This window comes from Mesitornis unicolor, unplaced genomic scaffold (assembly GCF_000695765.1).
Source record: "Mesitornis unicolor isolate BGI_N332 unplaced genomic scaffold, ASM69576v1 scaffold292, whole genome shotgun sequence".
Lineage (NCBI taxonomy): Eukaryota > Metazoa > Chordata > Aves > Mesitornithiformes > Mesitornithidae > Mesitornis > Mesitornis unicolor.
Window position 1 is genome coordinate 38159 of NW_010166918.1, and position 27216 is coordinate 65374.

At 39.6% G+C, this 27216-nt stretch overlaps 1 protein-coding gene across 1 annotated transcript in view; it reads left to right on the forward strand.

The window, feature by feature from the left end:
- Positions 1 to 27216, forward strand: part of USP54 (ubiquitin specific peptidase 54) — a 50406-nt gene that overhangs the window by 11160 nt on the left and 12030 nt on the right. The window contains exons 3-15 of the mRNA XM_010195115.1: positions 2357 to 2491; positions 4785 to 4898; positions 5059 to 5141; positions 7492 to 7597; positions 9782 to 9928; positions 11364 to 11513; positions 12991 to 13159; positions 15104 to 15274; positions 19369 to 19500; positions 19803 to 20183; positions 21708 to 21939; positions 22798 to 22937; positions 24087 to 24260. Of these exons, the coding sequence (XP_010193417.1) occupies positions 2357 to 2491; positions 4785 to 4898; positions 5059 to 5141; positions 7492 to 7597; positions 9782 to 9928; positions 11364 to 11513; positions 12991 to 13159; positions 15104 to 15274; positions 19369 to 19500; positions 19803 to 20183; positions 21708 to 21939; positions 22798 to 22937; positions 24087 to 24260 (2134 nt within the window). The remainder of the gene's footprint in view (positions 1 to 2356; positions 2492 to 4784; positions 4899 to 5058; positions 5142 to 7491; positions 7598 to 9781; positions 9929 to 11363; positions 11514 to 12990; positions 13160 to 15103; positions 15275 to 19368; positions 19501 to 19802; positions 20184 to 21707; positions 21940 to 22797; positions 22938 to 24086; positions 24261 to 27216) is intronic.

Sequence of the window (27216 nt, forward strand, 5' to 3'; positions counted from 1 at the left end):
TGATTCTCTCCTCTCCACCGAGACTGCAGAGCTGTTTCAGAGCTCTCCCTGAAGTAAACCAGGTCCAGTCCGTCAGCTCCCTGCAGTGAGGTTTTGTGCCAGTCACTAGGCGAGTGCCTCAGTTTCCAGGTCTATGGAAGTGAGATTGATGATAACCAGAATCAACACGTTTCTAAAGCACGGTTGTGAATATTTTCAAGTGCTCTTAACTTGTTTAATCTAAAGTGCTGAAGCAGGATGGAATTATGTTTCATTGCTTTTTTTTTTTGAAGTCCACCGAAGTGAGAATATTTACTAATGAAACATGAAACATGCTCTGTTATCAGAGTGACAGAAATGGGAATCAGGGTTAAGTACAGAGACTTTGTCATTCTTCCCATTTTTATATCTGTATATATGAAAGGTAACCGAGGAGCGGTATAGTCTGTAGTTCATGAAGTGTGAGACTTGCTGCCTCACAGCTGTCTCTTCATTACCACTTTCCTCATCAGTATTTGATACCCTAATAAAGGCAATATTTGGAAGAGCTATAGGCTTCAGCACAGTGGGCCCTTGCCCATGAATGAGCATTATAAGGACTACCAAAATAAAAAGGAGAGAGATGTGTGTTTTACATCTGTATTAGATAATACATCAGCACTATAAATTGTACTGTTCCTGTGGCCAGTAACGGCAGGGGGACGGGGGGTGGGTTTGCTGTGGTAAATTGTACTGTTACTGTGGCCAGTAACGGCAGGGGCACGGAGGTTGGTTTGGCTGTGCCGTGACAGCTGTGTTCTGCACTCTCAGCTTCCTTCAAGCACCAAGATTGCAGTTTGGCAAAGGTTTCCACAGTTTACCTGCTTGTTTCCTGATAAGAAGCAAATAAGAATAGTTGAAGGAGAGAAAGATTCAGATTATCTGGAACACGCTGCTCAGAGAGGTTGTGGAGTCTCCTTTGACTTTGAATGGAGACATTCAAAACCCGCCTGGACGCCTTCCTGTGTAACCTCATCTGGGTGTTCCTGCTCCGGCAGGGGGATTGGACTGGATGAGCTTTTGAGGTCCCTTCCAATCCCTAATGTTCTGTGTTTCTGTGATTATTTATTACTGATTAATATAGATCCTAAGTAAGTTACTTGGAAGAAGCTTTCTGTAATTAAGAGAGAAAGTGATACATGAATCAACATCGCTACAGAGTCTCAGTATATATTTGAAAGAAAACCAAACTGGCAAATGAATTTGAGGCTGGCTTTCTCCTTGTTTGACGAAGTTTAGAAGGCAGAGAAGCCAAGTGGTGCACAACTGAAAATCATCCTTTTTTTCCTTGCAGTAAGAATGAAGCTTTTCTGCAACCTTTAGGGGAATGGTAAGGACAGTCTTACAGGAAGGGACAAACAGAGATTGACATTGATGAAGATGGTTACTTGTCATATGAAATGAAGTAGAAAGTAGAGCAGAGTGGTGATGGAGACAGAGTGGTCTTGTGTGAAAATAAGAGCTAGAAGTCTTTGCTTAAACCGAGGATCTTGAATTATACAGAATTATATTCCTGCTTTTGTAGGAGGGCACATTTAACTGTTCAGAAGATCTTTTCGATATCTCACACACACATGTACGCACATACACACGCACATTAAATAAAAGTGGGCTTTTGATCAGTTGGGAATATGAACTGAGCTTTCATGCATACCTTACCATTTAAAGTGTGGGTTATATCTTTACAGATCTACTCGTATTTATTTGCAAATGGTTACCCAGATGACCTGTGAATTACAGTTAGGAAGATGCAGGTTTATGGCAACAAGTGAAGAGCTGTCCATACGTAGGATCTGCTGTTCATGTTTTGCCTTTTGCCTTTTCCCTCCTGCGTCCTGACCCAAAAATAGTAAAAATTCTAACCCATTTCTTGGACTTACTGGAAGGCAAATTCCTTACAGTGTGCAAGCAGCAGGTTGTGGTTGTTAAAGGACTAAGACATTTGGATAAAAGTTCCTTGAAAGAGGCAGGAAGGTGGCATGTGCAGGAAGAAAGATACTGAGGTGAGAGTGCAAAAGTGAACTGGTGAGGGAGAAACAGGAATAAAAAGGGAGGAAATGTTGGTGTCCGTTGTATTTGCTTCAGGAATCAAATTTGAAGGAAGACCCAAGGGGAACTGACACTGAGGGAAATTTACCCCTAAGCTCCCCACCCTCCTTTGGATATGTGAAAGGAAAGGAAGAAAAGGATTTCAAAAGATGAGCTTTTAGGATTTTCTTTTGTATTCCCTGTGTGTTGCTTGATCAAAGTGACTTAAAGGTTTGTTGTTTGTTTTCAGGTAATTTGAGTGACGTTTTGAAAATACAGTAACTTAAGTATCATTTTGCTTTCTTCCTAGGGTATCTTCAACCAGTTTCAATGCAGCAGCGAGAAGGTGCTGCCTTCTGACGCCCTGCGCACTGCTCTGGCAAAGACGTTTCAGGATGAGCAACGCTTCCAGCTGGGCATCATGGATGATGCTGCTGAATGTTTTGTGAGTGTAACTGAAAGGTGGCTTGGCAGGCACAGATGCGAACCCCCGCTACATGATTATTTTTTTTTTCCTTTTCATTTACCCCCTCTCCAAATTCCAGCAGACCTTTCATGTGTGGCCTCGAAAAGCCCACAGAGAGATTCCAAAGCTTGAAGTGATCCAGTGAGGAACAAATATTTGATTTGAGAGCCATTGCTAATGGTTTTGAAATGGAAACATCAGTGTTACCCATTTTTACAGTGAGGGAGTGTATCTAATACTTGCAGTCTTAAGTGTGTCTTGAATATTAATTGTAAATAGAATTTGTACTGCAAGAATGAGCCACGATTCTAGTTTTAAGGATCACCTCAAATGATCCTATGCATGGTCTATGCATGTCTTGTTTGCTAGTTATTCTGAAATTGTGTTTTTACAAACTGTAGCTAAGGGAAAGTAAAAATAAAGAAATAAACAAACCAAATACAACCCAGGACAGTTGTTGATGTTTGTAAGTTGAGATAAGCAGCAGTAAAATGGGTCATCTCTCAATATTTGTTACTTTATTTGTAATCCATCTGGCATTTTTTTTTACGCTGGTTATCTCACCAGTGTTGTTGGGAGATAGCATTTACACAAATCTTGCATCCCTAGGTTTATCCACCTGCTTTCTTTTTATACTAAAACTCTTTCATGGCATCTGTTAGGTTAAGATCTTTTTCTTACCCGCATTTCCTCCTTTTCCTTCTTCAGTGTCCTAAATTTCTTTAATATAAGGAGGAGGTATTTTTGTCTTGCTAACCTATTGGCTACTTCCCTTTTTGGAAGTGATGGTGTCCATAGGGTAGCCCAAGTGTGATTGTATCCTACTTGGTTGTTAATAAATATGTTGATTCTTAACCAGAGTACAATCATACTGGATTTACTACTGCAAGGTAAAACTTCTCTCAGGTAAAGCACCTATCAGAGTGGAGTCATTGTATATGTTAAATCTTTCATTTCCCATACCTACCTAATTTGACACACTGTAAGAGATCACAGAAATGGGAGAAATGTATGTAGCTATTGTAGTTCTTCTCTAAAACTAAGGGGACTGATAATGGGCTTGTGATAATCCAAAGTATTCTGTGTTTGTAGAATACTAATATAGCAAAATGGTGCAGTTAAGTAAGCTCACTTAAATGGAAGTAGATCATACCAGTAAGGCTTCAAAGCAAAGTAGATTACATCAGCCTACACAGGAGCCCCTGTGAGCACAGTAACATCAAATCTTTGTATGCAGTCCAGCACTTGAACAGAGTTCTGTATGTAGTAGAATATGGGAACTTTTAACTTAGTTTCTTCCTTGAGAAAGCTAATCTAAATAGCCCATCTAATACTGCTGTGGGAGCTCCCACGAGGAGGTTCATTAGGTTAACCGTACAGGCACAAGGACAGTTAAAATGGGTCCAAGTTCCCTTTTTAGGTTGAGCTTTAAGGCAGAGATAATTCCATGGCTTTTCACTTAGTTAACCTTTTCAGCCCTAAAGGCAGAGATTTAATTTAAATGGCAGAAGAGCTTAGATTCTAAAGTTCAAGGGAAATTGTACAGGGTCAGAGCTCTTTTGCCTAATAATTAATATTGACCTGCTTATCGCAGGCCTATAAACCACCCAGACAGCTCATAGTGATAGTGAAAAGTGTCAGTAGACTTCTGGCACCCCCAGATCACTGTTGGCAGCAGTGGGAGAAGAGGAGATCTTGGGACAAGAATGTGTGGGAACTTGAAAAAGAGATGGAGTTATGTGAAGTATTATCTAGGAAAAGTTCAGTTTCACGCAGAATTTAGTCTGCCTCTTCATTTATCTGTTTTCCCCTTTTCTGATAGGCTGTATCTTATCTGTCATATTTCAGAGGCCTTGTGGACTGTAGAAATTGATTCAGGTTACTTTGATTGATGAGGAGAAGTTAGTGGCAACCCAGTGGTTTTAAAACTGCAGAGATACTCTTCCTGTTACATTTGGTCAAATTCATTGATGCTTGAGAACTGGACAGTATAATCAGTGACAGAATCTTTAGCTGTTCTAGTACATAAAGTATATGGTTACCTGACATAGCATTTGAAATCAGAAGTGGTAGCCATTTTCTTCTATATCAGAGAAATGCCAACTTCCTTGTTTTCTAAGCAGCTTTCAAAAATTTGCGGGAGCTTTCTGTCTCTAAATAATGCTTATAACATTATTGCATCTGACATGCTTTTGTGATTTATATTTTAACTTTTGTCTTTGTTTGAAATTATGTGATGGTTATTTTTTCTTTCTCTTCTCCCTTTGGCTAGGAAAACCTGCTAATGCGAATTCACTTCCACATTGCAGATGAGACAAAGGAGGATATTTGTACTGCACCACATTGTGTTTCCCATCAGAAGTTTGCCATGACCTTGTTTGAACAGGTGAGGTAATGATACACGCTTTATACAAGTCACCAGTTCTCAAGTTTCAGATTTTCATTCACAAGACATGCATTGTCATGGTAAAAAGATACAAGCAGAAGTGTTGCTGTAGAAATGCATGTTTAATCTTGTCAATGTATTACTTTTTTTTCCTCTTTAGTGTGTTTGTACAAGCTGTGGTGCCACCTCTGACCCATTACCTTTCATCCAGATGGTACATTATATTTCCACAACCTCACTCTGGTGAGTTGAAATTTTTACAGGGAAGAGAACTTCTCCTTTTTTATATACTGGTATTGCAGTTTGATCTTTACCTTCACAAGATTAAATGTCCAGAACATGGTTTATTCAAAGTTGCTGGAGCTTTGATAACTATGATAAAGTACATGAGGATTTAGTGGAGCAGAGAATATCACTTTAGGCATGGATCAGTGTGTCTACGTGTTTATGATTCTGAATCTGACAACTGTAGTGGCAAGGACTCATGTACATTTTGAAAGACCTTAATATGTGAACAGGTGAGTTAAGAAGCAAGGTAAGAAAAATAAAAAATAGTTTATGCTGGAAAGGACCTATGGGCATTTACTCCATCCTCCTGTTCAAAGCAGGGCTAACTTCAAAGCTGGACCAGGCTGCTCGGGGTTTTGTGTAGCTGAGTTTTGAAAATGTTCAAGGACTTCTCTGGACTGCCTGTTCAGTCTGTAACCACTCAGTATGAAACTTTATTTCCTTATATCCATTCAGAATTGCCCTTTATGCATCTCTTGCCTCTTGTCTTTTCTCTGTTTGACTCTGTAAAGAGTCTGACTTACGTTCAGGTTCTCTGCTAGCTCTCTGCAATGTTGCTCCTCAGCCATTTAGTGCCCAGCCAGTCCTGCTGCACCAAGTGTGCTCTGTCCAAGGTGCAAGACTGTCTTTTCCTTTACTGAATTTCATGAGGTTCCTGTTAGCTCGTTCCTCCAACCTGTCAAGATCCTTCTGGATGGAAGCATTCAATTTCTGTATATTGACTGCTCCGTCTGATTCGGTGTCTTCTGTAAGCTTGATGTGGGTGTATTCTGATTCATCATCCGGATTGTTAAAGAAAATGTTAAATAACATCAGCCCCAGTATTAAACCCTGAGGAACGCAACTTTTAGCTGACTGCTGGTTTTGTCTTGATCCTCAGAGCCTGAAGGTCCAGCTAGGTTTTTGTCTGGATTCTCTTCTACTCTTGCCATCCACAGCTCCCAGTGTGGCCACAGAAACGCTGTATAGGTGACCTAGAAACCTTGCTAGAGAACAAGTTATAGTCAGTGCTCTTGGCTCCTCAGCAGAACCTATCATTTTATAATAGGTGATAATTAAGTAGGTCAAGCAGAGTTTGCCTTTGGTAAATCCATGCTGGCTGCTCCGACTCACCTCCTTGTCCTTCTTATGCTTGGAGGTGATTTCCAAGGAAATTTGGTCTGTCATAGCCTTAGGTACTAGAGTGAGACTGACCAGCCTGTAGTTGCTCAAATTTTCTTTCTTGGATGGACATAGCTCTTGCATTTTCTAGTTATTGGGGAACTTCCTTGGCCGTTAAGGGAGATGGTGCATAGAGCAGTAGCTGTAGCTATGCAGTAGTTTGTTTAAATGAATGCTAGAGGAGAAAAATCTTCTCTCTTAGTAGGCGGTTGCTCGGTTAAAAGCTGCTTAAATCTAGTTGAGGCAGGAGTCTGTTATTTGCTTCTGTCTGGAAATGTTGATATGAAAACTTCTTTGTTTCTTGTCCTGCATGTGAGATGTAGTTATGGAGCCCAAAACAGTTGTCTTAAACTGCTGGTTGCTCTTCTCACGCGACTCTCTTAAAAACTACCACTTTACCAGTGTATCAGGAGTATCGTAAAGCATTCCCCCTTGTGGCTGCTACCCGCTGTTCCAGCGAGCTGTAGTTTTTCTCTAGATCACCAGCAGACAGTGTGTATCGGAATATTATTTATTAGAAAAAAACATGAAAATAAATATGCAAATGGTATTCAGTATTTAATATCAAATATCTCAATAAATCTTAACTCACCCATTATTTTAAAATCATGAATAAACAGTGATACATTTATTTGCCTCTTAAACCATTTTAAGCTCTAGCTTGTCAAACATTAATATTCTTGGATACTTACTGTCATCTTTCTTTCAACTTGGACAGTGAAATCAAGTGGGTACCATGATATTTTTTTGTCCACAGTTTTGTTATTAATGATGTACTTTACTGTGCCACTTAGTAGGGTTGTGGCTACTGAAGGTAAGCATTTTGAAGCTAATATTTAATTTTGAAATAAAATATTTACCAAAATGCTAAAGCTTCCTTTAAAACATAATTTTAAGCCAAGCTAGAAAGAGTTTCTATTTTAAGTTTTTCTTGTTTTCTTTACACAGTATTGTCGTGGAAGGTGTAGTAATTCACACTTAATTATGTGATAGATTTTTTTTCTGTACTGTAGTATGAAATATAAAAAGTGTTGTGTATGGTTCTTTTCGTAAACTTTAAGTGAAATATGTATTTATTTAATGTGGGCTTGTGTTTTTATTTTGTTATTAAACTTCTTGTTTTCATGCTTTCTCTGTACTGAAGCAATCAAGCTATTTGTATGCTGGAGAGACGAGAGAAACCCACTCCAGATATGTTTGGAGAGCTACTACAGAATGCCAGCACTATGGGAGACCTGCGAAACTGTCCAGTTAGTATCCTTAGTTTTCCTTTCAGGGGGACGGGCAGGATAGAAGAGTTTTGGTAGATAACACTGGTGTGTACGTCTAACTCATGAGCATTTTCAAGGTTTAGTTCATCATAATGATAAAAATGATAGGTAAGCGAGTTTTCTTTGGATTTGAATTCAGTACCTATCAGTTATTCAATGAAGGAAGGGAGAAACTACTGATGTTGAGTGCTGCTTTGTCTAGACACAAGCAGTGAGACCAGGAATAGACATCGTGTTTGGATGGAAACAAAAATGAATATTTGGGAGAGTTAGAAACAACAAAAAAGATGATATGGGGGAATAAATTGGAAATGCTTACATTGCTCCCAGGGAACAATCCATTCCTGCCAAGCCTGTGTTGCTGCTAGAAGTACCGATCATAAGTTTGCTGTTCGGCTTCACTGAGAGTTGTTGAGGGCTCCAACAGTAGCATTACATGGAGCTGCAATCATGCTGCTTTCATCCTGTGGTGAAAGTTCTGGTATCTTACCTTAAGAAATGGAAGTGACAAAGAATTTGAAGGCTGCATCTTTTTGTAGGAGATTTCGGTATGTTGACAGTGGTTTTGATTAGCTAGGCTTTTTTGCATGGTGTTTCCACAGTTCTTCCCAGTTTCTGTAGTGATTATCTCTGTTGAGGGTAGCATGAGTCATCTGTAATCATGGCACGAGAAAAGAAGTGTTTATTTCTTGTAAAATCTTTTCAGCAGTACCGTGCTATGGCACAGATAGCAGAACTTTTGTACCAGTCACTGTAGTTATGTGTACACGATTGGCTGTTCTGCCTAGATAAGATTCCATTCAACTTCGTTTCTACCTATCAGTTGGAATAAACTGAACTGTTGACCAAACTGCTGTACCTGCATCATACAGCCAAAATGTTGGTCGGGGGGAAGAGAAAAGGACTGCCGCTTCCCACTGCCAGAGAATATCCCATTAGCGAAGGGTTTATAGTGTATCTGGGCACACAGCGCTATATGTATCTGCAAGAGCAATGCCAAAGGCAGGAATCATCACAGAAAATGTGAGGAAGTATTGAGCATTTTTTCTGAGTGAGGTTTGCTGTTCAGAGTGTGGAAGAGATTGACCAGAAAGTGTAGGCTGTAGTTGTTGAGTGATGACTGGCATTTAACCACGTAAAAGCAATTACAGTACATGTCCAATTGGTAGTCTCACACTGCTATTCTTAAAAATGTTTTGTTCTACTGTGTGGTAAAAGTCTGACAAAACTTGGCTGAATTAAGTCCATGTATCAGTTGGGTTAAGAAAAATACTTTTTTTTCATGTAAATATAAAATGATTTTATTTTTTTTAAATCATAAGGGCTTGATTTCTAAAGCAAGAGTTTGATATCATGTTTTACCTTTTAATTTGAGTATGTCCAGATCCAGGGCTTTAGGTAGGTATGCAAGAAGAGTTATCATCAAACTTTTTTACATCTTGATTAATGGATAGGGCTTCACAAGCAAGCTTGTCTCTGAGAAGTACTCTGGCTAGCGAGAGAAGACTGGCCAGTCAATAAGCACTGGTAGTTATCTAAAAAGTAAAAAATGGGAGGGGAGAGGGAAACAGGAAATAAAAAATTAAGAACTGCTATGGGTTAGTGAAGTATCTCTTATTCTCCTGATCTTCCAGCTGCTACTCTCATATTTATATGAATAATGACCTAACTATCCTGTCTGAGACAAAGTGCTTGAGGTACCTTGTAGAACAACCACCCGATCTGAACAGCAAAGCAGCACCTCGAAGGTTTTTCTGACACTGTCATATAAAGCATCAGTCTCTGGAAATACCATTTTAAATCAGAGATTCTGATCAAGAGAGAATGAGCTTTCCCTCCAGCTCCTCTGAATGTTCTTGGAATCTTTCATATATGCTTACCTTTTCTTTTTTAATAAGCCTACTTCTGTGGTATACCTTTTAATCATTATCAGTAGTATGAGGAAGAATCAGCAGTGTTCACTTTAAAACTTGCGAATGCCAGATACAATCCTCATCTGCAACATAAGAAACTCGTATCTTGATAATGAGCATATTTTATCTGCTGTGTTTCACCATTATCTCTCTGGAACACGTGCTTTTGAAACTTGTACTTGTTAGTGTCTTGCCCTAGCACTATAATAAAAGGATTATATTCAATGCTGTGTTTGATTTAAATCCTCAGAGTAACTGTGGGGAAAAGATCCGTATTCGTCGTGTGCTGATGAACTCTCCACAGATCATCACCATTGGCTTGGTTTGGGACTCGGACCACTCTGATCTGGCTGAGGATGTGATTCACAGCCTGGGCACTTGCCTTAAACTGGGAGATGTGAGTTTTTTGTATTTTGACACTACCTGCAAACACAGTCTTTCTCATGGTAGTTTAGAGTAGTGGACTGAGAAAAAGAAAAAGTCTCCACCTTTACCTTTTTGCTGTCCATAAGTAGAGGAATCGAGGGCAGATCCAAGAATCTGACGTATTTCTGAGTATTTCACAAAACCTGTGAAAGTACTACTGTAAGTGCATAGTCTTCAGTTTTTGAAATGACTGAAAATTAAAAACTGCTTCTGAAAACAAAGCTTGTCTGAATCAAAAAATGTTTTGAAGTGCAAGGAAATTTTGGATTGGGGCTTGTGCTATTTCTGTGAAGATGCATAAGTACTCTTTCATTTTGAAGGACATAAGTTTATTTCCATTTCTTTTGAAGAGAAAATGTAGTTTGGGATTGTTTTTTTTTTTAAAAAACTTGTTTAAATTCTTCTTTCATTGAAGTGTGTGGTCGTAACACGTAAGAGTTATTTATAACTGAGCATAATATATTTATAACTGTGGTGGTGGCTGATACTGTGTGATTGAATGATAGATTGAATTAAGTAGTGCTTGGGATCCGGAGGTTTTTTCCCCTAGAGGAATCACTTATTCTACAGTAGCTGATGCTTTAGAACCGAATTATTGATGTAACAATTTGTAGCTGTGTCTTATTGTAGCATTGAGGTATTACATTCAAGTAATAATAATAAATACACACACACACACACACACACATGTCTGTAAACAGAATGCATTGGCCAGTGTATAGTGTACCAAAATCAGTGCAAGTTTGCAAGTTAATGGAAATGTGATTATGAAACAGTGTGATCCTTGCATAGTAAAGCAGTAATGCACTAAAAAATGAGTCCCGTGCATTTTTAAATAAAACATGGTCAATGAAATAGTCAGAAAATAATTTTTTTCTGTAAGCTGAATTCTTTTGACCTACTGATGTCTTCAATTAATCTTTCTTGTGATGTTGTCGTAAGTTTGTCTTTGCTTAAGTCGGAAGACATGCCAGCTGTTCGCTGTCAGAACTGCTTTGTTTCTACAGAGCAGAGAGGAATGAATGTTTTAAACAGTATTTGATATAATCAGCAAGCATGACAGAGACAATACGCGTTTTCAGAATAGAACCACATTTCGAATTTTGAAAAGAGATTATATCATTGCTGTAAATGTCCTCTTTTGAGCACAGTCACAGTCTCCAAGACTGACTCGATTCTTGAGCATCTGGTGAGTTGGTAGGAGTCTGTTCCCGGTCTGTATCACTGGATTTGCTTAAACATTGGTTAATTACTATAAGTATTTATTGCCTTGTTTTCTCTTTTCTTAAAGTAAAAACCTGACACGTCTCTGTATTACTTTGAGGTCTTCAAACATAAGGCAGTATGTAAAATTCTGGGCATTTTATTAATTTCTCCTTTCATTTTTCTTACCTTCCTTCTTGAAGCTCTTCTTCAGAGTAACTGACGACAGAGCAAAACACTCAGAGCTGTATTTGGTGGGAATGATCTGTTACTATGGAAAACACTATTCTACCTTCTTCTTCCAAACTAAAATCCGCAAGTGGATGTACTTTGATGATGCTCATGTCAAAGAGGTGAGAAAATAATTGTTTAGAAAAATAATGTTAGAAATTTGTTAGCTACTTGTGTGTAGATCCATGCTGGTTTTCACAGGTTTTGATAAATTTTGGCTATTTTTCCACTCAAGATCCGTAACTCTGTTGCTCTTTTTTCTGAAGGAAGTAAAGCATTCTCAAAAAGCGTGCCATAAATCTCAGAAGCCCTATTCTTAGTTCTGTTCTGTTGGCTGCCCGTCTTGCTTTTGTGCTGTTGTTTGAAAACCTGCAGTTTGCTTGTACACACATCTAACGTACATCTCTTTCCTTTGCTGACAGGCGGTATAGCTATTTAGTGCCTGCTTTTTGGATTCTTTCTTGCAGTTTCTAGACGCCAGTCTTCCCTGGTGGTTGCTGCAACAAATTTTCTGCTTCTTCTGTTAGTACTTTTTCTTTCCCTTTTCAGCAGGCATGAAGTCCTTAACGTTAAAGATACCAGTGCTGGGATCTTGGCACACTGTTGTTACATCCCATTAGTTTGTTTGGCATTGTTTCACACCACTCTCCTTTTATTCCTTGTACTCGTGGAAGCACAAATATGAGAGGGGAAAATTTTGTCCTGTGGTCATGCCAAGCGCAGTCTCAGAGGGAAAACTCTAATCCTTGCATTTGTTCACAGTCTCATTTCTCTGCAGCAAAACTTTACCAAGGATAGGTACTGCACTGCTAGAATACTCGTATATGGAGTGATTTTTTTTTTTAAATAGGTGTTCATTGTATTAGATGAAACCTGTGTTAGTACATGGGGAATATTTTTTTTAGATTAATATAACTGTATGAATTATTGCGTGGCCTATCAAAAATGCCTGCAGAGGTTCTGTAGCAGAAATATTCACACACCAGAGCGATTTAGCTTTAACTTGAATTTGCTGTCGTGCTGTTGATGTCTTTTATTGTTCATTTTGTTTATTCTGATGGATTAATTAAGAAATCTTGTTAACATTCTTTTTTTTTTTGATTGATGCAAAGTTAGAGCGTTTCAGAGGATGAAAAGCTTTTTATGAAAATATCTGAAGGAAGGATTGTTTTTGTAGTCTTATTTTTAGGAGGAGTTGTAGTTTGTTCATCCATACAATGGTGAATACCTTGATTTTTATTTGGGTTGGTTCCAGGGTGTTCCAAGGGTGTGTTTTTGACCAACTGGTGACAGAAGTTCTACCTTTTTTTCAAATAAGGTGAATCTCAGAAAGAGGAGTGGAAATGCCAACTTTAAGAGACAGTTTACTTTCAGTTATATTTTAGATTTTAGATCCCTTTTTGATGAGTTTTCCAACATGAGACCTGCAGTCAGAATTTTCATGGTGAGTCCAGTGTAATACTTGGATGTAGAACATGTTAAAGAGAACATCAGCAGAAAATCGAACTCTGAAAGAACTACGGGGGGGAGGAAGACAGCTTATTATAGAAAATGATGATGGAAAACCTTTCTTGTGCGTTTTTGTTGTTGTTAATTCAGATTGGTCCAAAATGGAAAGATGTTGTGACAAAGTGCATAAAGGGTCATTATCAGCCATTGCTGCTGCTGTATGCTGATCCCAGAGGAACTCCAGTGTCAACACAAGACTTGCCCCCTCAAGTGGATTTACAGCATTATAGCAGGACTTGCTATGATAGCGAAGACTCCGGTAAGCAGTTTGGACTCTATGGCTTATTGTGCTGTAATGCTGCATGTGAAAAGTTTCTCTTCCGTTTTGGATGTGGTTTTTTTTAGCAGAGGTCCTTGTTGCTTCTCAAAGCTGGTCTAGAATTCCAAAGAGGACTTCCACTGTTTCATCTTTGGTCCTCTCTTGGATCGGTCCAAGACTCTGTTGATTGTTTGGGCAGTAATCTTTTCCAAAAACGTTTGGAGAAAGAAACTGGAGAGGAAAAAATACAACAAAACCTACCACAAAACGAACTAAAACCCCCCAAAACAAACAGTGAAGGACCTGTTGTGGCATGGACATAGAGAGGAACAATAGCTGATGAGTTCAGCGACTTAGTTCATAAATCCATTAGCGTTTTTAACAGGAAAGGAATGAAAGCAGAGATGCACGAACACGTAAAAATTAAAGGAAGCTGCAGAATTAAACTCAGGAGGGAAGTTAAGGGGAAGAAACATTAAGGAAATGTCATAAAGGAGTCCTTTGCTAGGGTGGTAAAGGGATGTGGGAGGAAGGGGAAGAAAACTGCTTTATTAAAAAGGAGAGAGGACAGAATCAGTGCAGCTTATCTTCAACCTTTGGCTTGTCTTTTACTCAGATAAAAAGATACGAACTAACTTGTGGGAGAGTGAAGGGGAAAGGATTGGCAAAGGCTCATGCCCATAGATCATGTTTACTTCTTCATTTTTCATGGTCTGTTTTGCATTAAAAATTATCTACAGCTGTAGATATGTAGCACTTAACATCTCAGAGGCCTTCAACACATTGCTGCTACTTGAATTCTTTATTAATGGTAGTCCATTGAATTAGGAAGTTGTGTCTTTCAGACACAACAAGGTCTGCTTTCAGACACAATAAGGTCTTTCAGAGGTTAGAACTTGGTCTGCTTAAGGTATCAGGACAGGCTGTTGGTTTACTGAAGTTCTGGATAATTTCGGATATTTTGTCACACCGTGGTGGGTGGAGGCCTCATTTAAAGAGGAATAGATTCACACAGAGTGAAAACAAAACAGAGTCTAAGTTTTATTGTAATGGCTTTGCAAAGGAAGATTGTTTCTGGTTTTGGATGTTTGTAGAGAATACTCTGGATTAGAGATGGGTTTATAAGTTGCCAAGAACAGCAAGGCAGAACTAAAACCAGAAATACAGCCTTTCTTCCAGGACTTTAGCCTATTTATACAACTGTAATGTCAAGAATATTTTATGGTTTTCCTGGCTAATAGCTAACTTTATGCTTCCTGGTCAGTGAATCTGTAGAGAACATCTGCTCTCTCTTTATTTTTGTGTTGACAATCTACCAGTCATGAAATAAATTTCCAACTCTTCTTAAAATAAATGCAAATAAAAATACTGTTAAGACGACCTTCACTTCTCACTTAACAAGATGCCTTACAATTTATGAACCTATCTTCTGGTTCAAACAAAAAAAAGGAAGTCTGGAGGAGGGGCAGCAGGGCCTTAAGTGTTACAAGCACTTCTACAAGCTTCAGGTCAATTACAGTACTCTAAATTTGCCTTGCTGTTTTTCTGGTTGATCTCCAGGAAGTACAGAGATAGCCCTTCTGCTCATTGTCTCTGCAGTGTCTAATATTATTGTGTTCTAAAATGACTTCAGGAAGCTGAATAAAAATATATATATGTCTAAAGGTGTTTCCTTTCAGATAAAATTCAGAAAGCTAGAGTGAGTAACCTGCTCTCTTGTTTCAAAAACACTTGGTGAGCCTTCAAGGCTTACTCCTGTAGTCTGTGGTGCTAGATACCAAGTCTTGAGAATTTGAGCTTGTATGTTTGGTACTCTGTTTTTCTGTTAACTTTGAATAGTTTCCTCCGTTCCATTCCTGTTTTCTTCTTTCTTGGCCTCTCCTGACTTTTCTAATGGCCCAAAAAGATTTGACACTGCTTCCTTGATGTTGCTTCCTTCCCTAGGGAGAGAACCTTCCATCTCGAGTGATACCAGGACAGATTCCTCTACAGACAGCTATCCTTACAAACAGGCACACCATGAGTCTGTGGTCAGTCACTTCTCCTCTGACTCACAGGGGACAGTCATCTACAATGTGGAGAACGATGCAGCTTCACAAAGCAGCAGGGACACAGGTAGCAGATACTGTTCTATCTGTGCAATCATTGTCATTAAATGTGATGACTGTAGTGGATTCCAATGAAAAATTTCTCTATATGCAACCTATAACGAAATAGCGAACAGTGTTTAGTATCCTAAATGTTTTTTGTTTGTAATAAACCATTGGCATTCACAAAAAACAGGTAAAATTTTAAGTGTCTTTTTGACTCTTGTAGACTTGTATCTAGACAGGCAAACATTTACAGACATGTTTTCTGTTATCCACAATCCCACCTGCTCCGTGACGGAATTCTGTAAGTCGGAGTCTGTACAGCGTCATTGTACAGTTTGCGAAGTGTTGTGTGTGCCACTTACTCCTCTACGGGCAGTTACTTCACTTCAGGAGTTGCAGCTGTCTGGGAAAGGTGCTTTCGCCACCAGAATCTTCCATACTTGGGCACTAAGGACTTTCTGTGTAAGTGGGTGTTGGTAGTATTTACTGCACTGGGGAGGAGCATAAGATGATTTCCTGCCTGTGCCATGGAAGCAAATTAAATGAAAATCTGCGATGGGAAGACAATATGTATATATGTTCCTTTGGGCAGCTGAAAAGTCTGCCTGAACACTCTTCAGTTGAAAAGAGGTTAACTGGAAATCTGAAGGCTTAAATCTCCTCTATTATTCATGCCCAGATGACCCTAGTCAGCCTGTGTCTGCATACAGTAACTTCTAATGTGACTTACTACAAAAAGTAGTACGTGAGTTAAGTTCAAACTTCTCAAGCATCAGGACTATGATAAGCTAAGTCTGCTTGAAAAATTACTTTATTGTGCCTTAAATAGACTTTCTAAGAAGACATAACAGTTGAATCAGTAGCTGCTTGTTGCACCAGTGTCAGCAGCTACCCTACCACTTTGTCCTTTTAGTTGCAAAATAGTTGCTGTCTTGTATCGTGACGATGTGTGTGTACTTGGTTCATTTGAAACAATCTATGGAACAAATGTTTTTCATATCAAAATTCAGAAAAGATGTTTCAAGCTGGTTTTCTTCAGTACTCTTTCATTCTTCATCAGAGGTCCAAGTAACTGTAATACACGTTTTTAGATAGCTAGACAGTACTTTCAGTGTTTTAGCAAATACTTAACGCTGTAGGTTCCAGTCATAGTCCTAGGTAGCGTGAGAAAGAAAGGAAAGCTGGAGCAGAAGTTGAGTGATGAGAAAACAAAGTTCATTTTGATCTTCAGAATACAGAGAAGACAAATTTGAAAATGCTACTGAAATAATGTTTGTATAGTCTGCAAAAGCGTCAGAGTTACCCTGCAAAACGTGCCATGCAGAAGTTGGCAGGAAAGGGAGGGTAGGGGGATGGTTGCAAACACGTAAGCATGACGTTCAGCATGTAACCTTTTTGTTTTGTCATTTTTAGTGACTCTCTCCTTTTCTTTTTCTTTCTTCTCCTACTGATTCTATCCTATGTTATTCCCTTCAGCTTAGCCTGTCTCACCACCTGAATTCAGTTGTCCTTATCTCCCCTGATTCACCCTTAGCTTTAGTCAGTCTGTCCCCTTAGCTAGCCACCTGTCTGGGTGTTTCCCCCCTTTCTTTTTTACCTACCCAAAACCTTTCCAAAAAAAGTCAATCTGCCAACTCATACAACTGCTCAATCATCAAATGCTGATCTGTGGGGCTATAAAGAAGCCATCCACATTGACCTGTCAACTGAATCGTTCTGGGCAAGAGCAGGATTCTTCATTTAATGGCCATTTATCCACTACTCCAGCCCAGAAAATTATGGACCCTATCCCAGATCGTCCTCCGGGGAAGGACCACCATTGGGTTGTATGACCTCAGGCACCCGGGTGCTTCAGAATGGGGCATGAAGAGCGGCTGCATAAGCCCTCTCTTGCACCTGCCAACCTGTGCTGCTGAGAAAAATGTGCGTATTCTGGCTGCCCTATTCATGCAACTGAGACCTCAGTGGGAGGGAGTAGGGGGTGTTCTGTTTTAACCTGTTTAATTTCTTTCTCTTCACTTAACATATTCTGAGACATGCACACAACCCCTATGAAAACAAGCTTTTCCTTTGAATATCACTGTTGGCTAATGAAGCCATCCCACCTCTGAAGGATGCAATATTTAAGTGATACATTCAGCAGGGGACACTTTTTAAGCATATTATTGGAAACTCAGACACAAATCCTGGCTTCTTATTTTAGTGAATTAAAAAAAGAAAAGTAAGGTGTTAACTTATATTCTTGGGATTGTAGTTCTTATATTCATGCATTATATTGGATTTAGTTTTTGTTTCAAAGAGTCTAGGTAAAGACAGCAAAGTCTGTCCCCTGCAGACTTTTTGTTTCTTGACATCTCCTCCATGGCTATTAAATGTCCTGTGACAGCAGGACAAAAATTGTGATTTATGAAAGAAGGAGGAAAATATTTATGCGGAGCCAGCAGCCTTCATGCTACAAGGCTAAATTGGGGTCTAATTAGTCTATGCAGACCCTAAGCTAGCTCCAGCAGCACTAAATGTCTTCAAGTGCTCTAACAGAAACTATTTAAAGGATGCTAATCAAGCATTCCTACAAGACTGAAAGAACTTTAGGGGGAAAAATGTTTAGCTAGAAAAGTTATTGTTTCACTCTGGAGTGAAACACAAGCCTCCTCTGTCCTGAGGGGAAGCCACTACAAGGTATGAGTTAATACTGTTCTTTCAGTCTCTAAAAGATGTGTGGCAGTCCATGCTCTAAAGGAAAAAAAAAGAAATTCTCCCAAAGCACTGACTCATGCTCAGTCACCTGAATGCTGCACATTTTCTGTCTTCACTGCAAACATATCTCTCTTACTTCCTTAACTTGTTTTCTTTTATATAATCTGCTTGTTTCTAAAGAATTTGGCTACAAAATCACTCTCCACTTTGCAAATGAATAGGAGTACAAGTCTTGCCTACCTTCCTTTTGTTGCTTGGATTCCTTCCCCCTCATGTATTGTAGTGTCTTTTGAAGCAATTGTAGTTGAAGTGAATTATTTTTTTCAAGCTTTGAAGCTTCTATTTTGTGTGTAAAATCTGCTTCAAATGTTGCTGATTTTTATGTTAATTTCTAGAGAAGGGGAAAGGCTCAGAACAGCCAGCCATGTAGTCTGGGAGCTGTTAATCCACCATTGGGTAGTAGGGATTTTCCTTTCTTGTCATACTGTGCAAGATGAAAGTTGGTGATATAAAGGCTAGAGAAAAGTCTTTGTAGCTTATTCATAAATTCCCTTCTTATCCTGCATCTCTGCTTGGGACTACTCACGTGAGTAAAGCCATGCGTGTGTTTGTGCTTGCAGGTTTAGGACTGTGAATGTGTGAGAACCGTAAAATTACGAAAAGACAATACAGAAAATGTGTGAATTAAGAGTATTTGATATCACATTTGATGTGAGGAAATGGTGAATAAATTGTGTGCAAGAGAAAATACTAGCACTCAGACACATGAGCTGTAGTAAGGTAACGTTGTTGTGTGTCAGCTGATCCATGTTGATGGTTTGTGTGTATGCTCCTAGCTTGTGGCAGATGTGAATTAGCTGGCTGAGCCCTTGAGAGCCAACTGAGGCTTCTTCACTGTAAACTAAGCTAACTCGGATTACTTAGTGTTTGCCACAGGCAAAGAAAGTGCAGATGGACAGTTAGTGCAGAGCAGCTGGTGATGTGCAGTAATTTATTATTACATGGTAACTCACTCATGTGTTTGAGTCTTCGTTCAACAGACTAATGTCAAGCAAGCTGTCCTCAGGAATTTCCTGTTTTGTTAAAACTGAAAAAGCCTTCGGACAGCAAGAAAGTGGTGTCCTTAGCCTGTTAGAAGACAAGGCAGAGTCAAATTTCTCCCCTCCCTGTGGATGAGCTCTCATTATCCAGAGTCCTTGGAGGGGCTGTATTGCTCTTTTATCACCTTTTAAAACAGAACACACTCCCCTCCTCAAGACAAAACCAAAAAATTTGGATACAAAAACTTACCCAAACCTGCTAGTTAGCATTGGAGTGTCTGCAGCTACTAAGGACCAAGAGAGCCCTTCTGCTCTTAGTGTGCAGCACACTCAGTCCAAAGGCTCTTGTCATCTCTGCTGTGTTCTTCTGTCCTTCCAGGGCACCTGACTGACAGTGAGTGCAATCAGAGACATGTTTCCAAAAAGAGCTCGCTGGCAGACCGCAAGAGGAGTTCTAGCCGGTCTCGGCGAAAAGGAGACGAGGCTCAGTCATCAGGATACCATAGTGAAGGCAGGAGATGTTATTTTCTTTAAATATCAATATCTCTTTCTGCATGTTTTTAAGATCTCGGTGTGTACATGCATTTCGCTCCTTGTTCCTTACATATTTGTCTGTATTTTGTCATGTTTTTGCTTTTTTTTGGTTTGGTTTTGTTTGGGGGATGTTGGTTGTGGGGGTTTTTTCTTATTATTTTATTGGTGTTTTTTGTTCTGTTTCTTACTTTTCAAAGTCTGCATGAAGATGCTGCAAGTGGGGATGCTAGTTTAATCTGAAGTTATTTTTGTGGCTTTTGCTGTCTCTGTAAACTGCAGGAGAAACTTTGAAGGAGAAACAAGCCCCCAGAACTGCCCCCAAACCATCCAGCAGCACCAGCAGGCTGAGGGAATTTAAAGAGACAGTGAGCAATATGATCCACAGCAGACCACAACAGATTTCTCAAACCATCCAGAATTCTCCTCGTGGAGGGAGTAGTGCGGATCAGGCAGAAACACGACCCTCAAAAGGCCTATCTGCACACTCCCGAGACTGGGAAACAGAGAGCACCAGTAGCGAGTCTAAATCCAGTTCATCTAGCAGGTACCGGCCAACTTGGAGACCCAAAAGAGAGTCTCTGAATATAGACAGCATCTTCAGTAAAGACAAGAGGAAGCATTGTGGCTACACTCAGCTTAGCCCCTTCTCTGAAGAGGCAGGTAAGAATTTGAGAAGAAAGATTTCTTTCAGGATATATGGAATTTATAATCCTCCACTATCGAGTTTTGTTTAAGTGGGAAGGTGACATTTTGAACGTGGCATTTAGGTGAGTGGTGAGTCGTGTCCTTGAAGGCTAGATTCCGTGTGAGTATTCGTGTTGGACGTAGGATAACTCTGTTTGCTTTCTGTGTCCTAAATTTCACAGGTAAGGAAATAATAATAAGGGAAACATTACCATTTGAGCTGCTTAAACGGACACAGGGCTAGACTGCTAAGTATCTGGAAGTTCATCTTTTGGAATGGCCTTTTGTGTTGGTCTGGTTTGGTTTTTTTCTCTGGCTTATCATGCTGTTTTTGCCTGATGGCTCAGATTATGGTGTGGCAAGTACCTTGTGTATCAGTGCTGAGTTCTTGTGAGGATAAGCGGCTGGCAGCCAGTGATGATTTATCTGGGACCATGTTACACTGTAGCAGCTATGCAACTTGTACATAGAGACTTTGTCCTCAGCTTTGCTGTTCTTGAAGGTAATAAAATCTGCTATGAAACAACTTTGGGTATCTTTTGCTGCCACAGCCCCCTGCTTTCCTTTACCCAGTCTGCAAATGAATGTGAGTTATTTTGCTCTCTATCAGGAGGAGGATACTCCTGAAACTGTAAAGGGTGCGGAGAGCAGGTGTTTACCAGTTCCTCGGTTTTACGCTGCTGGAGATGCTGTGCTCCCGTCTTAAGAGTGCTTGAAGGACAGACAGTGTGTGGATGAGAAGGAAGAGGTTTGTGTGGATGAGAAGGAAGAGGTTTGTGTGGCTGGCAGGAGAGTTGTGGTTAGTGAGGATGCTGTTGTAGAAATCTGGGGTCCCGGGGACAGGGAGAGACAGGTGATACCAGCTGGAAGGAGCTAAAGGTTGACAATAATTGGGAAGCATAAAGAAATATATATAGTGAAGATGAAGGAAGAAGAGAACACGGCTCCAAGGAAAGGAAGCAAGAGGAGCAAATGATGCAAGTGGGAAGACACAGTGAAATCAGTTAGGGAGAATTAAAAGAAGAAAAGGTTTTCCTGTCCTCTGTGAACTAATGTTATGTAAGTCTCATCAAATCTTAAATGGCAAAATAATGTAAAAAGTGCAGCATCTGAAGTAGATATGACAGAGTACAATAACAAATATAAACTGGGAATACAGTTGGGTATACTGTAAAATGATCTTGTGCAGATGCAATTAATTATGGGGAGGAAGGGATTTTCTTTCCAGTCTTGATTGTTACCTGGGGGGGAGAGATGGTAAGTTATACTAAAGGGGAGAAATTTCAAAATAAATTTGTTTAATAGGTTACTGTTTAATATTACCAGCAATGCTGTAAAAGTATTTGTGTTTTTTTTTTCTGCTTAACGTTGCTAGTTTTACACTAAATTAAAGGCAGCACTTCTGGTTTAAGCGTGGTTGAGGAGCTAAAATATGTATAGGTGATTTGCTGGTATTGAAGCTTGGATATTCCACCAAGCTACATTCTTTTGTTTGAACAGGTAAAGAGCTTGAGAATGAGGTGAAGGAACACGCTGTTCAAGAAACAAGATCAAGCCAGTCAAATGTCAGATACAAGCGTGGTGTACTAGGCCGGGGCACCCAGCATCATATGGTGGATCAACATCCTCATCTAATACAGAGGATGGAGTCTGGCTATGAAAGCAGTGAACGCAACAGCAGCAGCCCAGTCAGTCTGGATATGCCCTTGTCGGAAAGCTCAAGCACCCACAGGTAGATTTCAACAACCTTCATTATTGGAGTCGTTGTAGTCTTGATGTCATTTTTTGTAGTTACGTAGTGATGTAGAACTGTTTTCTAAAAATGGAAAATGGCAGTCCTAGCTTGTCATAGAAGTTTATTGAGGCAGGAGAGAAATACAAGGAAAATAGAAATCTGAGTGAGTTTGATTCCTTTTTTTGTCAGTATATTGATAGCTTACTGCTAGTGGAAAGGAAAAGAAGTCGAGTTCAGTTGAATGAGAAGTGTTGACTAAAATGATGCATCTGAAATAGTTGTACCCTTAGTCTTAAGATTTTAAAACTCAACTGAAATATCAAACTTTGTGCTTGTCCTTCAAACAGCTCATTGACCTTTTTGTTTCAGTTAAACTACTGCCTGATAGAAGTTTTGTACAAAATCAGAAATCAATAGCCTTGTATAGAAATCTGACATTTTCAGTTTGAGAGGTTCGTTGAAGTCGTCTTGCAAGACACTTGCGATATTTATACGCAAAAATAAATAGGGAGCACAATGTGTTTCTCTCCTTGGCTTAGGAAGCTCCAGGCAATCACAGTCTGAGACTGTTTCTGGCCAGAGTAGTAGCTTTTCGGCTGTAAGAATTGTTGAGTACAGCTATCGGACCACAGTTTTAATAGGCTTTGCATACTCTCATGGAGGAGATTGTCCTCCCTCATGTTAACTTCCTCTTCTCTTGTTTCTCCCAAGACTATATTATGGTGGACTTTTAAAAACAAATGAAATTAAAATGCAGTTAAATGTTTGTGATGATTTAAGAATTAAAGGTAGCTGTATAATTTCTACCAGAGAAATTTAGTAAAATGGTAATCTATAATTACTCTTTTCTTGAAGGGATGTTCATATGAAGCGAGGAGGTGGCTTGATTCCTGCCTGGCGTAACATCCCAAAGTCTCACAGTAGCAGCATCTTGGAAGTGGAGTCTACTTCATCAATTGGGAGCTGGGCAAACAGCCCACACACCATTGGAAATGGTAAGGTACACTTCCGTGGTAGCAGTGGGTTTGTAAGGTGAATTGTGTTGGAGTTGTTCTTTACTTTCTAAATCTTTATCTTCACAGTGAAACTAGGAGGAAAGGGAAAAATAATGTTGAGGAACATAACAGAGTTTTAAAAGATACAACTTACCAGATTTACTAAAGAGGGTTGCAGAAAACTGTATTAGAGTATTCCTTTGATCATGTTGCTCCGGCGTCTTTTTGAGTATTGACTTAACTGATAAAGTAAAGCTATTTTTCCCGTTCTTTCCCATAAATTAGTATTCTGCCATCAGTAGAAAATATCTTCCTGAGAACAACTCACAATAACTTAAGTATAAGTAGGATTGATGACTCCTGAAAAGGAGCTCATAATGCTGTACGACCTTCAGAATCCTCAGAAATGAGAGTGGATATTTGCGAGATGTTTGGGCTAAGGCTGAGCTTTTCTGCAGATATGCATTCTGATTATTTACCGTTCTGAGCAAATACTTTATTCCAGAGAGTGGGGAAGGGAAAGCGAGGGGGGGAGACAGTTTCTGAATACAGGTCATGCTTGAAGTGAGAATGACTGCTCGATTGCCACTGTGACTAGGATATTGATATGCTTGCTTTTCTTCCCGTTTTCATCTGCCTTTGCAGTTAGATGAAAAGAGCATCTTGGTTGGAAACCATGTTATTTACTAAAACTAATGATCTGGCTAATTTGACATAGAACTATTTACAAATTATAAGCACAGTAAGAAGCCTCGAGATTTCAGTATCGGCTGAGGGTTATCTCTTCCAGTGATTCTTTCTGCTCCGTTTTCTGTTTCTTGGGTCAGTGAATCTAGGGCTGGGCTGTGCTTCAGGGGTGCTTGAAGCAATAGTGCAGCATTTTGCCAGTCACTGACACAGAGAAGGCAATTGGAAACCAAATGGCTTGGGCAGAGTTTTAAAAGTAAAATTTGCCGAACAAAATTTGTGATCTGAAATTCTGTAGTCCTTGCTTGGTCAATCTGCTACTTTTCTAATGTTAATTGTATTCTCCATTAATATTTATTTATCCTTTAAAGATACTTTAAGAGATCTTACGATTAAAAAGTGTTTCCTTTTCTTTGTGTGGTGGGTTTTTGGGTTTTTTTTGTTTTGGTTTGGTTTTTGAAGGTGGGGAGAGGTTTGTCCCTTTAAAGAGTGAACTGGATGAACTGCAAGAGGAGGTGGCAAGGAGAGCACATGAACAAGAACTACGCAGAAAAAGAGAAAAGGAAATGGAGGCAGCAATGGGCTTTAATCCCCGTCCCAGCAGGTTCATGGACCTGGATGAACTACAGAATCAGGGTAACTTTTTGAATGCAGTATATTTTGCAAGATTGTAGTGCTAAAGTTTTTTGAACTTAATTTCCTATTATAAGTCTGTCTGTCTCTCTCTCTGTCTTTTTCTCCGCCTCCGTTACAATTTTGTACCTTCAGTTAGTGAAAGACCATCAATTTCAAACCTGTAGGATGCAAAAAACCTGTGTTTGGTATTTTGACCAGATTCCTTCTTAAATGAAACAATGAAGTAACGCAGAGTTGTTTTTGCTATACTTGCAGCTTTCCGTTTTTATGTGGTGTTATGCACCATTACTAGTATTGATATCTAGATTTAGCTATGAGGCTTCAACGAACATCTTGGAATGAGCGCGGATGTTTGTGCCTTTCGGATGCCTCAATTCCACCCACAGCATAGTTTGTCCATTTAGGCCGTTGTTTTGTTTCTGTTTGTTTCTGGTAGCTTGTTTCACTGCCCTAAGCAATTCTGATTGTTTCTGCCCTTGTACTTTCCACGCTTTCTCTCTGCCCGGCTGTGCAGCCATAGCACAAGGGTGGGAACAAGTACTGTGGCAGGCTTAAGCTGGATCTAATGTCGAAAATCTGAGCTGGGCTTAGCTTATATATCTTTTCTAAGGAAAAAGAATGGCAAAAAAACCCAAACAAATACTAAGATTGATTATATTTTCCATTACTCCTCACATTTCTGGCAATGGTAGCAGCAGTAAAGGTTTAGTTGGAAGGATGAAGCTGCAGCAGAGGGAACTTGGTGACAGGATTCACATGTAGCACCTTTGTTTTAGCCCTTGGTCTCCATCAGCCAGTAAGGGGGGTCAAAGAGAAGATGGGATGAAGTGCACCAACCCAGTTGAGAGTGAAGCCTGAAGCCTGGTAGAGCATTTAAACTGGGGAGCTGTGGTGGGTCAGCAGAGCCAAGGAAGGTGTAGTGCACACCTAGGCTCTGCTCCCACAAATGCATGCGTGATTGGGCCAAACCCACGGTGGCCTCCTGCATTGCCAGGCCTCCTGGCATCCCCGTAATCCTTGCACAAACTTGTAGATAACAGTTGAGGTGCTGGTTTGCTGCTACAGGACAGAGAGGAAGGAGAGGGGCACTCTACAGCAATGCCAGCTCTGGGCACAACACAACCAGTGCTCTGCAGCCTACAGCCATGCTAACTGCTCAGCAGGCAGAATGTCACTGTGTTGATGGCAGCTCAAATAGATGATCTCTATGAGAATGTCTGACTGGGGGAATGTTTTATATTTTTTTGCTGACAATAAGTGAGCCACTTGGTTATTCTTTACTGTCCTGCTGTCACCTGTCAGTAACCAGATGAAAAATTCTGAGGTACCAGAGTACATGGGTATCTTTTTTAATTAGTATTATTGTTTACTTTTGTAACATAAATGCTAATGATGTAAAAATTGAAAAGTAAACCTCTATTGTTGAGCATGAGGATGTTTTCTTCTCTGCTTCTCCTGCCTGAAAGAAAATTATATTTTCTCCAATATGTTACCCCACTTTGATCTCTTGTTGTAATAGTTTGTAGAAGCAAAAATTGCTTAGCTTTTCCTTGTTCAAAAGAAAGTAAACTGGAATAATGCTTAATCAAAAAAACCTTCAATGGAATGTTCGAGGAGTTTACAGGCATTGACTTGAGATCTGAGAAAATTTTTGTTTATTCATTTTAAGCCTTTCCCCACCACAGTCAGAGATGTAGTAGCTTAACGTTAACAGACTGCTTGGCTGCCTGGAAGGCTTGCTTGTGTGCAGAACTCCAGAACACTTGTGACTCATTCTGCCTCAAGTCAACTGCTAAATTCATGCAAAGAAAGCTAACTTTAGTATACTGGCCTTGATTACAAGCCTCAGTAGCCTGGATTTTGAAACTGAATATGCTGCTTGATTAACTTACTGCTCTAACAACTCTAACTTCTCTCCTCAGTACTTGCTTTTCTTGTGAGTTCTTTGCGGTTTATGGAATAAGAGAGTTTGTGTTTGCATCTGTGCACAAGGTTGTTTGGGGGAGGGCCAGGCCATAGCATATGTTATGCAAATTGAGAAAACATCATTTTCTGTTGGCTGATAAAGATATTTGTGTTTTCTACCACAATGACAGAAATGTTCCATAAAAAAACCCACCCCAAACAAAACAAAACAAAATGTCAAGTTTTATTTTCTGTTTTCCCCTGCCTTATTTGGATGTGTACAGTTTAGTGCATAACTTGCATAATGCCTAATAGGTGATACCAGTTTGTTTGGGCATATCCTCCTCTCAGAACTTGATGTTCTGATGCCAGGACATGGTGTTTCATCTTTCTCTTCTGTGTCCAAGGGTGATTTGTCCTTCCCTTCTCCAATACTGTTTTCTGAATTGTTGCAAAAAGGAATTCTTGACAATTGTCCCTTTTTGGCTTCTTACGCCTGTGTTTTTCCTCATAAAGCTGCAAGACTTGGGTTTTCATATCCCTATGACTCTTTCAGCAGTCGAGCGTATGTACCAAACACGGGTTTGTATAAGTATTTTGTGCAGATGTTTACATTTGCACTCAGGTCTGAGTTTTATTCCTCAGACATCTCAGTTGTTTAAGTTTGTTTCTAAATTGTATAGGAGTAATTCAATATCCAAAGACGAGACAGATTATTTTTGGCAGGGGACTTAAGATAGTGTGCAAGGAAAGCCCTGACCTGCTATATTTCTTTTACTACTGTATTTTGGTTTAGATTTAATTCTAAATTTAGATTAATTCCTACTTGACAGAAGCCATCTGAAATGGCGCTGTGACATGTCCATACCATTTTTTAATTTAGACTGCTGAAAATAAGGTAATAAGCCAGTACAACTCTCTCAAGTGAACAAAATTTGAGGAAAAAATCTGGTTCACATTGTTTTACTGTATGGATGTCAAGTGTATCGGGTGCTCAAGTTGTACTTCTGCTTAGGGAAGGTTAGGTCTTGCAGTCTGGGATACATGCAGC